The sequence below is a fragment of the Neoarius graeffei genome, chromosome 12 (assembly GCF_027579695.1).
Source record: "Neoarius graeffei isolate fNeoGra1 chromosome 12, fNeoGra1.pri, whole genome shotgun sequence".
NCBI classification, from domain to species: Eukaryota; Metazoa; Chordata; class Actinopteri; order Siluriformes; family Ariidae; genus Neoarius; species Neoarius graeffei.
The window spans coordinates 43,661,188-43,675,338 of NC_083580.1; the positions used below are offsets into that span (position 1 = coordinate 43,661,188).

The window sequence follows — 14,151 nt, forward strand, 5'->3', positions numbered from 1 at the left end:
CAGTTAGCCTATAATTTAAGAGTCTATAAATCTAAACTATGTACCCATACCAGGGATTTTCACATTGTCTTTAATTAATGTTAACCTAAGCAGTTGCAGAATAGGCCTACAATGCAATCAGTGAGGAAGATCCCACTTTTTATGCAATGCATGACCAAAATACATGAAAACCAGAAATGTCCCCCCTTTTTATTCCAAAGATGAAAACATTAGATGTTTTCATGATATCTTCACTCCCAAACTGAAAATGTCCCAGGTTTTCTTCTCAGAAATCTGGTCACCTTAGATTATACTAGCAGATCGCGTTATATCGAAAAGCTGAAACATGCATCACAGATCCATATAATTTACCCACAAATGTGTGTGTTCACAGCTTCAAACAGTTTAAAATGCAGAGGAGGAATTTTGCTATGCTTGAGTTTATATGTGACAAAAATAAAAAATAAAGGCTTCTTCTTCATCATCTTCTTAATTTACCCACAAATGCATTTATTCCAATTGAAAAGTGGACAGCAAACCAGCAACTGGATTTAGGACACTACGACATCCTGAACTATTCAGCATTTGGGACTTCTAAATATACCGGAAACGCGAAAGTGTCAGGAAGCAGTGAAAAGTTAAACCAGGTTTATCTCCATGTCTGTTACTACATCCAAAAGCACTACAGGTCTCTGTCATTGTTCTTTTAGCTGCAACTTTTACAAGTATATCTCTAGATGTACTGAATTGGGCTTACAAATCACTCGCGTACACTTGTGCCTGTCACTGGCAAACACAAAGCTTGACTGTATAAACAAACCCACAGTTACGATGACATCATGTCAAAGGCCCCATAACTCCATTGTCGCTACCATGGAGTCAAGCACATGCATTCTAAGGCTAAGATAGCTAAGCACTCACTACAATTATTTAGTTATCTCATCTCATTATCTCTAGCCACTTTATCCTGTTCTACAGGGTCGCAAGCGAAAGGCGGGGTACACCCTGGACAAGTCGCCAGGTCATCACAGGGCCGACACATAGACACAGACAACCATTCACACTCACATTCACACCTACGGTCAATTTAGAGTCAATTTAGACTGTGGGGGAAACCGGAGCACCCGGAGGAAACCCACGCGGACACGGGGAGAACATGCAAACTCCACACAGGAAGGCCCTCGCCGGCCACGGGGCTCGAACTTGGACCTTCTTGCTGTGAGGCGACAGCGCTAACCACTACACCACCGTGCCACCCTCATTTAGTTATATCTCATCTCATCTCATTATCTCTAGCCGCTTTATCCTTCTACAGGGTTGCAGGCAAGCTGGAGCCCAGCTGACTATGGGCGAATGGGTACACCCTGGACACATAGACACAGACAACCATTCACACTCACATTCACACCTATGGTCAATTTAGAGTCACCAGTTAACCTAACCTGCATGTCTTTGGACTGTGGGGGAAACCGGAGCACCCGGAGGAAACCCACGCGGACACGGGGAGAACATGCAAACTCCACACAGGAAGGGGCTCGAACCCAGGACCTTCTTGCTGTGAGGCAACAGCGCTAACCACTACACCACCGTGCCGCCGGGGATGCATTTTATCTCGGCAAAAGAGACACAAGGGGTACACAGTGTGTGCAGCATCACAACATCTCGAACCTCCAACAACTGTAGACATAGAACATTTTGCCCAGAATTCAACTTTGCAGTCAGCACCTTTATAATATTACATAAAAGACGGATGAGCCAAAAAGACGGATCAGGAAGTGAAAGATCCGAATCGCTTCGTTGGAAATGACTCGAATCATTTGAATCACTAAAAATAATTTCACACATCACGCGGTTTCAAAGCGTAAAGAAACAAACAAGTAACCTACATTTCCCATCATGCGCTGGCACTCCCGTGACGCAGAATTAAGGCGCCGTGGTAAGGTCACGAGCTCTGTTTTAAATGGCACTTTCCTCGTGTTGTATGGAGCGTGTGTGCGCGCGCGCATACACACACCCACACAAAACGTGGTTGTTCAGAAGCTTAGCACATTTAGTTGGCTTGTAGCGTGAGGATGAGATGATCTAAATCTTGGCTGTTTGTATTTTGTACATAGTCATATTTGGTTTAAAAACAGGTAAACAGATTTGGAACTGAGTTGCTAATAAGCTCACAGATTCCTGGCGAGTTAGCAAAACGTTTGACAGCCAGTTTAGTGAATTGTGTTGTTGATGTTGTGCTTGTGGTTTAGGGATAAAAGCACAGCGCTGAAAGTTTTGGACTTAAACAGGGTTCAGAATGTCCATAAGCAGCCAGAAGACCAGCAGCCGCGCCATCCCGACCACCAGACGGGTGATCATCAGCGACGCAGCCAATTTCCCCCATGATTATTCCAGCACACCTGGAGGAACTCTGTTTAGCACCACTCCCGGAGGTACAGATTAATGTTCTCGACTCTGATTGTTCTAAAAGTGTTAAAACATTAAAGCCTATAGATGAATGCACTGCGGTAGTGAGTGGCTGTCGCATGCTCAGCCACATGCATTGTTTATGGTGCAATGGTTCCTCTCTACACTCTTTCCTCAATGGATCTCCTGCTTTCTTTCTTAGTGGTTCTATTTTATTTTTGCACATCATTGTCTTTTACTGCTACTGCATGTTTTTATCCTGTCTGTCCTTTACGTTTATGCCAGTGCCCATTTTCTCACACACACTCGGTGTGTACACTGGAATGCAACTGCTGTCATCAAAGCCTGGTGGCAGGGGTAGCTTTTTCACCTTGCAGCCTTCAGAGCCAAGAATAGCCCAACCATTCTTATGCACCATTTTCAGAGCAAATAGGTTCAAGAGCAACACCAGTGAAAGATCTAAAACTTAAGTTACAGTTCAGTGTCTAATGCTGCTGATCAGGTTTCAATTTCCAATCCCAGTGCTGCTGAGTTAGCACTGGATGGTCATCTTGTAAACCGCTAACTACTTGGGCTGCATCTCTGCTGCACCTCGGTTAAACTGTGTTGTACAGCTCAACCTTGATGGAAAATGGTGGGTAGCACCCCTTCCTGGAACTCTCCTCCAAGATCGAAGTCTGAATTATAGCTAAAAAGTGGAGGTGATGCTGATGACAAATTTACAATTTGAACTTGCATCAGGTAGATTTAAGTTAGCATTATTAGCCTCTTGCGCCACTGAAAAACTAAAACAAATGCTGGACAGGGAACTTGGCTGATTGGCTACATTTGTGATTGAATAAGAAGATGGGTATTTTAGCCATATACCGGAGTATATTGGCGCTTCAAATTAAATTATGAATATAATCTCAAAGTGCAAACTTTGTTTTAATTTGAGGGTATCTGATGCTATAGGAATTGCAGAACTTTTTTTATGGACCAAAAGTAACTGAAGAAAACTGAGTGCAGCTGTGCTGTATGACAGAATTCTTTCCCTGGTGAAAAAAAATGTTCACAACAGTAAATATCGAGGGTTTATCAGAGGTATGCCTCACAAACATTAAGACCAGATTAGAGTTTGCAAAAAAGCGTGTATAAATGCCTGTATACAGTTCTGGAGCAACACTTCTTGAGACAGATGAGACCAAGGACACCTTCTGGGGAATGGGAAGTTTAAATATTGGAGAAGGAAAGTAACTGCTCACAGTCCAAAGCATGTTATCTTATCTTATGGCATGGGAATGTATGCCTGCTAATGGAACTGGTTCCTTTGTATTTATTGATGTGACTGCTGACAAAAACATCAGGATGAATTCTGCAGTGTATAGTTGTAGTATGTGCCAAGTTTCAGCCAGATGCCGTAAAACTCATTGGGTGGAGCTTTATTGTGCAGATGGCAAGAACCTGAACCATACTTCAAAAGCAACCCGGGGTGGCTTATTATTTTATATATACATATATTTTTATTTATTTATTTTTTTTAAAAGGCAAATAAGTGAAATGTTCTGCAATGGCCAAGTCAATCACCTGACGTGAACCTAATTGAGCAGGCATGTCACTTACTGAAAACAAAACTGAAGACAAAACATCCCAAGAACAAACGGGAACAGAAGACGTTTTGCAGTAAAGGCCTGGCAGAGCATCACCAGGGAAGAAACCCAGAATCTGGTGATGTCTATGGGTTCTTCAGGCATTTATTGACTACAAACAATTTGCAACCAAGTCAAAAAAAAAATTAATGTAACTTATGATTGTCTGATTACCTTTGGTCCTTTAAAATGGGGAAACCACAAAGTGCTGTAATGCATACTGTTCACCTGTGATGCAAAGAACATACGGTGTTCTAAACTTGAGTTAACACTGACACTACAGATTTCCAGCTTCAGTGCTCTTTAAGGCAACACTGTGTTAATAGTGAAAGTTTACAAAATTGGTGCAATAAATGTGCAAAATGATAAATCTGGGCATCGTATCCATCCATCCATTATCTGTAGCCGCTTATACTGTCCTACAGGGTCGCAGGCAAGCTGGAGCCTATCCCAGCTAACTATGGGCGAAAGGCGGGGTACACCCTGGACAAGTCGCCAGGTCATCGCAGGGCTGACACATAGACACAGACAACCATTCACATTCACACCTACGGTCAATTTAGAGCCACCAATAAGCCTAACCTGCATGCCTTTGGACTGTGGGGGGGAAACTGGAGCACCTGGAGGAAACCCACGTGGACACGGGGAGAGCATGCAAATTCCACACAGCAAGGCCCTCGGCGGCTACTGGGCTCGAACCCAGGACCTTCTTGCTGTGAGGTGACAGTGCTAACCACTACACCACCGTGCCACCCGGCATCATATTGCAAACATAGTTAAATGCGTATTTAAACATGTGCTTGTTTGAACAAGCTGATGGCTCAGCTGAAATCACTGATTCTGAACTTGAGAAGCTTCATACAGTTTAACAGTGAGTAGAAAATCTACAGCAGCATCTGGGAGGTTTTCCCGTCATGTTCAACTCTTGCCTCAGTAGTGTCTGAAAAATGTTTCAAGCATTTTTTTTCCATTTTAATTTTGATAATTGTGGCCTACAGTGCAAAAAATCTCAAAATATTAGAACATTTCACTTCATGTTTGAGTAAATTTACTATTCAAACAGTATAAATACTGTGCATCTCTCAGTCTAGTTCAGTACACACAATCATGGGGAAGACTGCTGACTTGACAGTTATCTAGAAAACAATCATCGACACCCTCAACAAGGAAGGTAAGGGGTCATCCATAAGTTTCATCATTATCACGAGCGTACAAACCGTACGCAGGGGGAGGGGGTTAATGACCAGGCATACACTTTTTAAAAATGAAAAAATTATGATCCGTCAATGTGCGAATCGGCGGCTGCCATGTTAAAAATTTCGTGCCACATCAGTGTTGCCAGTTAGCTCTACACGCTTTCTTTCTTCAATACAACAACAATGGCTGACCCAGATTTTGACTGCATTTACAAATTTGTGAATAGCAGAAATACCGCTATTCACAAGACTCCTTCAAACGAGTACGAGCAGTTTTTAAACATTTATTGTTTCCTGCATTCATCTGAGAAGCGGCAGGAGGCAGTTAGGGCAGGACAGGCTGCTTGGAAAGAAGCAAAAACGAATGTTTCAAAGCCAAAAGGCAACAGCTCCCCTTAAAAAGACAGTTCCTAATTTTCAAAAATCAGACCCTCCAGGATTTCGCGATGTTGCGATTTGCAAATTCAACCAATCCCCGCGAATTCAGGGCGGTGTTGCAATTATATCCAATCACCGCAACTTTCCCGCAAATTTGACCAATCGTTGGCGTCGTCTTGAGGTGACGTCGACAAACTACCTTCCGCCTTACTTCCAGTGTTGCCAGATTGGGTGGTTTCCCGACCAGTTGGGGGATTTCAAGTGCATTTTGGCGGGTTTTGAACATATTTTGGGCTGGAAAACGTCAGCAGTATCTGGCAACACTGCTTACTTCCGTGTATACCGGTACGTTCAAGAGAAGCAACATGTGCGAGTCAGCGTTTATATAGGCTTAAATTCTGTTACTGAAAGTGTGTTATGTTTACAGTGAAGGTCTGTGTGCACTTTACATTGTTTTTACTTAATACAAGAAATTAATGGATGCCAACATTTTTGCCAAAATGGTATTTTATTTTCCATTGTTTAGGCAGCTTCAGCATCATACTGTGAGATTCTGTTCAAATTGTTTTTTTTCTTCTATGAAGCCTGAGCCATTTATTTTATTAGTTTATAATTATTGTTTAATTTAGTCTTCAGGAGAGACTGCCTGCACACAGTACTAGTGTTTAATAGGTTTTCTTACATGAAAGCTGAGGCATTTATATTATATTTTAAGGTAACTTCATGTTGTGCTGTGAGGTTCTATGCACTTTAACTTTTGAACCAACAGGTGCATTTGGATAAGTAAAGCCTATTTTTCTGCATTTTTGTAGTCCTGGTAATCTTTTATATTGGTAAAGTTGTTTATAGGACCATTTCTCAGTGTCTGTTTTTTTAATCAATAGTTTTTCAGTAATAATATTTAACATATCACTCAATTTTAATCACAAAGAGAAAATCGCAACAATTTCTCGCAACTTTCACTTCCTCCCGCAGTGTAATCGCAACAAAAACCTAAACACCGCAACTTTCATTGCAATTTTTTGGAAACCCCCCCGCAACATCAGACATTTTAGCCCATAACAATCACAAAAAAGGCCCACGAAATAGTGGGGGGACTGAAAAATGAATCGCCTGCTTTCTATGAAAACTTCTGGACCCGTCTTGTGTCGTCTTTTCTTCTCTTGTGAATTGTTTTGTCATCCGATTTTAATAAAAAGTAATACAAGACATAGTTTTATTTTGAATTCCTATTCCACGTAGATCCATCATTTTTTTGTACGCTAATGTACACTTTTTTTGGGGGGGGGGGGGGGTTGCTCAAATGTCTACTCTTTGTAGACTCATGATAATGATAAATTATGGATGACCCCTAAGTCACAGAAGGTCATTGCTGAAAAGTTTGGCTGGAAAAGATGCACAAGCAGCAGGGATGACCACAGTCTTGAGAGGATTGTCAAAAGTCAACTCAAGAACTTGGGAGAGCTTCACAAGGAGTGGACTGAGGCTGGTATCAGTGCATCAAGAGCCACCATACACAGATGCATTCAGGAAAGGGGCAACAACTGTTGAATTCCTAATATCAAGCCACTCCTGAACCAGAGCCAACGTTAGAAGCATCTTACCTGGGCTAAGGAAAGAAAGAACTGAGCTGTTGCTCAGTGGTCCAAAGTCCTCTTTTTCAAATGAAAGAAAACTTGAATTTTATTTGGAAATCAAGGTCCTAGAGTCTGGAGGAAAGGTGGAGAGGCACGTAATCCTCAGTATTTGAAGTCCAGTGTGACATTTCCACAGTCTGTGTTGACTTGGGGTACCATGCCATCTGCTGGTGTTGGTATACTGTATTTTATTGAGTCCAAAGTCAATGCAGCCACCCACCAGGAGATTTTGGAGCACTTCATACTTCCGTTTGCTGACAAGTTTTATGGAGATGCTGAATTCCTTTTCCAGCAGGCCTTAGCTGCCCACAGTTTCAAAACTACCAAATGGTTTGCTGACCATGATATTTCTGTGCTTAATTGGCCAGCCAACTTGCCTGACCTGAACCCCATAGAGAATCTATGGGGTATTGTCAAGAGGAAGATGAAACCCCTGACCCAGAAATACAGACGAGCTGAAGGTGACATCAGAGCAACCTGGGCTTCAAGAACACCACCTCCGCAGTGCCATGGGCTGATTGCCTCTATGCCATGCCGCACTGATGCGGTAATTTGCGGTAATGGAGCCCCAGCCAAGTATTGAGTGTATAAATGAACATACTTTTTTTTTCAGAAGTTGGACATTTCTGAATTGTAAATCCTTTTTTGACTGCTCTTAGGAAATATTCTAATAATTTGAGATACTGGATTTCTGATTTTCGTGAGCTATAAGCAATCATCAAAATTAAAACCAAAAAAGGCTTGAAATTTCACTTTGTATGGAAGTTTACCTTTTTGAATTAAATTATGAATAAAAGTGAACTTTTTTCACAATATTCTGATTGTTTGACATGCACTAGTATGTTACACACATGGTACAGATAATGCACAAAAGAAATGCACCGATGTTTGTGTATGTAATGTCATATGCATGAGCTGCTCATGTTTTTATAGGCTTCACATTCTCCTTTGGTGTGCTATCATTATAAATAGTGATTAATCTGGACGGTGCTTTAGTAAAATTTACGACAGTGATGCAACAGTGGAGTAACAGCATGCATGTTGTAATGGTGTTTTGTGCTGCTATACATTCATGCCTTTATTTTACACTGCCTTGGTTTTCTTTCTGCACTGATATTAACACAAGGACTCAAGTCTCTGATATCTGCACTGGATATTTTATTTGAGCAGCTGTAAATGTGAGAACTTTGGCCTTGTAAGTCAGGGGTGTTTTTTAAATTTACTGGTACATTAGGTCCTGGGGGGGGGACTGTGTCAGATGGAGGTGGGAAGTCTGACACTGAACTCAGCTGCCTGATAGCTGCATGACTGATACCATGTTCTTACTGGTTGTTCTCTGCCTGATGACCTCGCTTGGGTTTGTCAAAAAATATTCATGTTTTATGTTTATTCATGTAGCTGTTGCTTTTATGCAGAGACAAAGAGCCAACAGTGATGTGTGCAAATCTCAGAACAGAGTTTTCACCAGATAAGCAGAAGCCATAATTTTGTTGACCCAAATCATTTCACTCTCTTCCCAATCACTTTTGTATTTGAAAGGTTTTTGTTTCAACTGAGCAGTCAGATTGTCCTACTGCATACTAGTTTATATAGTAAACATCCCTAGCATTCAGGTGCTCACAGGGAGACAGAGTTATCTGGCAAGACACCATGAGAAACTGTAAAATACAGAATGTGCTGTACTTGGTGTTGCTAGATTTTTTTTTTTTTCCCCCCAGGAGAAAGCATACTCAAAACATGAGGCACCAGATTATGCCGATTTAGTCTATTGCCGCTTTTCCACTACCAACGCGGCTGAGTTGGGCTGAGCCGTGCGGTGCTGAGTGGGGCTGTTGGAGTTGCATTTCGACTACAACCGCGCTGAACCGTGCTGGCTGGAAGTGGGTGGACACATTGGGTGGAGTTAGCGAAAGTGGGTGGACGTCACGTGATGTCGTTAGGTGGCGCAAACAGTGACATCACTGACCTTTTAAGCGGTAGTCTCATGACCCGGATAGTAAACAATAAACATGGAGGGCATGGAGTCGTTAGTGTTGCTGGTCTTGGTGCTGTGGCTTGTTGTCACTGACAACGCCAACAGCAAGAGCGTATAGATGAGGCGAGGTTGTAATTCGTAATTCTTCTTCCGGGTTTACGGTGTTTACAGATCCCAGCGTGCTCGCGGAGCATGTGTGGGCATGTGAGGACACTCCTCCTCACCAATCAGTGCACAGGGGAGTGTCTGCTCACGCCCCTAGCCCCACTTGGCTCGGTTTGGCTCGCTTCAGCCCCACTCCAAAACCGTGCGAGTTTTGGGGGCTGATCAGGGCTGAAGTGAGCTGAATCGTGCTGTTCTGAGGTAGTCGAAACGCGAGCCGTGTCGGGCTGAAGCAAGCTGAAGTGAGCTGAAAAAGGGTAGTGGAAAAGGGCCATATGGCATCTTCATTGAATCCTCCTCCTCCTCATCATCATCATCATCATCATCATGAATGTACGTTTGCATGTCCGAGTGTTTATCGGAATAGAAAGTAATAGATTGAAACTTATTTCTTATAATCTATTTCAAAGTTGTTTTTGGTCACTGAACCACAAACAAACTATTTATATACTGTATGAGCAGAATTCAGCTATTTCTGTTAAGAATGCAGACAAAATGAAGTAGGATGGTGTTGAGTCAGGAAGCAGACATGAAGGAAATGTTTAGATGGAATAACTTTTTTTTTTTCTTTTATTACTGTAAACAAAAGTGCACACACAATGTTTTTGCTATACTCTTTAAAAAGGGTCACTAGTGACAGTTTCCATGTTTGCAACACCATATATGACAAAACACTAGAAGAAACTGTAAAAGCTAAAGCGGCGGAAGCGCAGCACAGACGCAGCGGCCCCTCTCTCTCCCGTGTTTTGTTTTTCTTTGTAAAATGTGTTTTTCAGAGTGTCTTTCTCGTCAATGTATGTTGGAACACAAATACAGCCGACAGGAATTGTTACAAATTCGGAACAGCAAGATATGTGATGTTTTGGACATTGAAACACGGACGCTACAGGAGCTGGGAATCCTGCGCAGACCTGCGAACTCGCCTAGCACGTCGACCCCAGGAAAGAGGCATCAACCGCGGTGCTCGCGAACTAGGAAGCGGGGGAAACCCGGAGGCATCCGGAACAGGCTAGCAGCTAACCCTACTTGGCCGGCCACACCATCTATCCTGCTAGCAAACGTCCGATCACTGGACAACAAAATGGACCACATTCGACTTCTAAGATCAGCGAACCGGACAGTAAGCAGTTGTTGTGTGTTCATTTTCACTGAAACATGGCTAAACGACAACATCCCTGACTCAGCCATACAACTGGAGCAGCTAACATGCTACCGAGCGGACAGAGCGCTCTCGGAAGGAGGTAAAAGTCGTGGCGGGGGCGTGTGTTTTTACATCCGAGATGAATGGTGCAGAGACGCTAAGGTAGTTTATAGACACTGTTCACCACTGGCTGAGTTCATGATCGTTAAGTGCCGTCCATTCTACTTGCCGAGAGAGTTTACCGCGATTCTGCTCGTCGCAGTTTACATTCCACCAACAACAACAGCGAGAGAAATGCAGCACTAAACGAACTCTATCATGCCATCAGCAAACAACAGACAACACACCCAGATGGTTTCATCATTCTCGCCGGGGATTTCAATCATGCTGATCTAAAAACTGTCCTTCCAAAATACCACCAGCACGTAGATTTTCTAACAAGGGGAAAAACACACTGGACATGGTATACACCTCCCATAAAGAAGCCTACAGAGCTACACACCTCCCCCAAATCGGACTATCAGACCATGAAACTGTTCTGCTACTGCCCGCATACAGACAAAAGGCAAAACTCGCCAAACCGGTTCCAAAAGAGGTGAGAGTATGGCCAGACGGCGCCCAAGCTGCTCTCCAGCACTGCTTTGAAATAACTGATTGGGACATTTTCAGACAAGCAGCCACCTACAACAACCAAACAGACATTGAGGAGTACACAGACACCGTGACCTCCTACACCACCAAGTGCGTTGATGTGACGCACACAAAAACCATCATCACTTGGGCCAACCAGAAGCCATGGCTGACAGGGGATGTCCACAGGCTGCTGAGGGCTAGAGATAAAGCCTTCAGAGCTGGGGATGAAGTGGGCCTGAAAATAGCAAGAGCCAACCTGTCACGAGGCATTAGGAAAGCAAAAAAGGACTACACACAGAAAATAACCTCCCACTTCAGAGATAGCAAAGATGCACAGAGCCTATGGAAGGGCATCCAAGGTATCACTGACTACAAGCCTGCGCCACAAAGCTGCGAAAGCAAAACATCTCTGCTGAACGACCTGAATAGCTTCTTCGCACGTTTCGAGGAACAAAACAACACCCGTCCACAGAAAACAACACCCCCACCTCACGACCAGACACTCTGTCTGTCTGTCTGTCTGTCTGTCTGTCTGTCTGTCTGTCTGTCGCTAGCGTGAAGAGAGCATTCACAAACATCAACCCACACAAAGCAACAGGCCCAGACAACATCCCTGGTTGGGTACTGAAGGACTGTGCTGAGGAACTAAAGCATGTCTTCACTGACATCTTTAACACCTCACTGGAACAAGCCATCGTCCCCTCCTGCTTCAAAGCCGCCATCATCATACCCGTGCCAAAGAAGCCATCACCATCCTGCTTCAACGACTACCGTCCTGTAGCACTGACACCCATTATTATGAAGTGCTTCGAACGACTGGTCATGGCACACATCAAATCCACCCTCCCACCCACCCTGGACCCCTTCCAGTTCGCATACAGGGCCCGACGCTCCACAGAGGATGCAATCTGCTCTGCTCTTCACCCAGCCCTCACTCACCTGGAGGAAAAAGATTCATATGTGAGAGTGCTTTTCATTGACTTCAGCTCAGCATTCAATACCATAATACCCCAACAGCTGATCTGCAAACTGGACAAGCTGGGCCTCAGTACCTCCCTCTGCAACTGGCTACTAGACTTCCTCAGCAAGAGACCACAAGCAGTACGTGTCGGCAACAACACCTCGAGCACCATCACGCTAAGCACAGGAGCTCCACAAGGCTGTGTGCTCAGTCCTCTGCTCTTCACCCTGCTGACACACGACTGCAAAACAACCTACAGTACCAACCACCTGATGAAGTTTGCAGACGACACAACTCTGGTGGGTCTCATCACCAACGTCAACGAGACGCACTACAGGACTGAGGTGGACCTTCTGGCCAAGTGGTGCAGAGACAACAACCTCCTGTTGAACATCAGTAAGACAAAGGAGATTGTTGTCAACTTCCAGAGAGGCCACAGCCAACACCTGCCACTGACCATCGATGGTGCTGCTGTGGAGAGAGTGAGAAGCACAAAATTCCTTGGAGTGCACATCAGCGAGGACCTCTCCTGGATCAGCAACACCGCAGCACTGGCCAAGAAAGCCCAACAGCGCCTCTACTTCCTGCGCAAACTGAAGCACGCCAGTGCCCCACCACCCATCATGACTACGTTCTACAGAGGGACCATTGACTACGTTTACATGCACGTCCAAATCGAGCTGCTGTTGGTAATCGAGCAAAGGGTCCCAGCAGGGGTGCCAGAGAAATCCAATCCTACATGCACAAGTGAAATCGGGCTATCGTGCAAGGTGCATTGTGCACCCGAGCCACACGTGGCGCTACACGCCCCATCGTGTTGGTACACTTCCGGTTGTCGTCATGAAGAAGAGCTATAGTGTTGCCAGATACTGCTGACGTTTTCCAGCCCAAAACATGTTCAAATCCGCTAAAATGCACTTAAAACACCCAATCTGGCAACACTAGCAGTTCCGTGTTCAAGCTGTAGACTATGGCTACAAACTGTCCGGCGCAGACCACTGTTTTGTAAGACAACTTATTTTGCACAATAATATTTTTCTAAAGTCCATTTTTTTGCTTACAAAAAATATTTTTTTTTGCTTACAATTTAACTTGTGTCTTAATAAACACACAAAAAGTTCAGTTGTTTTGTTTTTATTGACATTCTTCAGATATTGGACATACACACACAAATACAATGACTTGTTTATGTACACAATTCACAGCTATGCAACAGCTGTACAGATGTATTTGGTGATACAGTAAGTGAGCTAAATTTTAACAGTGCAAACAATGCCACAAAAAGAAAAGATTCATGCCGTTGTCATGATTCGTTGTCATGCCGACCGAGGCTGTTGTGTTTCCCGCTTGTGGTCTCGTCACTCGTCACTTCCGGAAGTAGCTCGACAAGTAGCTCGATAGGGTATACATGCACAAAGTAGCTCGGCAGAAATCGCATAAACTAGGTCGTGTAGCTCGATTCCGAGAAATCAAGTTTGGTTCAATTTCAGCCGAATTAAGGTGTATACATGGCATTTTGAACTTCGATTTCAGTCGAGCAACGGCAGAAATTCGATTCTCTCTATGTGCATGTAAACGTAGTGACTGAGAGCATCCTCTCCAGCTGCATCACTGTATGGGGTGGGAGCTGCACTGACCACAACAGGAAAGCCCTGCAGCGTATAGTGAACACAGCTGGAAAGATCATCAATGCACCCCTCCCCTCCCTGCAAGACACATACACCACCCGCCTCACCCGCAAAGCTCTCACAATCGTGAGAGATGAGACTCGCCCAGCACACAACCTGTTTAGCCTCCTGCCCTCTGGAAAGAGGTACAGGAGCCTACAGTCCAGAACAACAGACTCACCAACAGCTTCATCCACCAGGCCGTCAGGATGTTGACCTCTCTCCCATCACTGACAGCTCCACCCGCCAGACAGCCAAGAAGTTAGGATCTTGCCCCCCCGCGTGGGAAAGACTCTGACTCAGGAAGCCCCCCCACACACACACACATATATATATATATATATATATATATATATATATATATATATATATATATATATATATATAT

The 14,151-nt window shown here is 44.0% G+C and overlaps 1 protein-coding gene across 2 annotated transcripts in view; it reads left to right on the forward strand.

Moving 5' to 3' along the window:
* The first annotated feature begins 1,944 nt into the window (after nucleotides 1–1,944).
* The window catches only part of eif4ebp1 (eukaryotic translation initiation factor 4E binding protein 1), a 31,751-nt gene continuing 19,544 nt past the window's right edge, over nucleotides 1,945–14,151 (forward strand). Inside the window, exons 1-2 of one of the 2 annotated variants that reach the window (XM_060935045.1) lie at nucleotides 1,945–2,114; nucleotides 2,229–2,411. In XM_060935045.1, coding sequence (XP_060791028.1) covers nucleotides 2,276–2,411 — 136 coding nt within the window. In that variant the 5' untranslated portion in view covers nucleotides 1,945–2,114; nucleotides 2,229–2,275. Of the gene's footprint in view, nucleotides 2,412–14,151 lie in introns of both variants that reach the window. The other variant, XM_060935043.1, reaches the window with a different exon arrangement.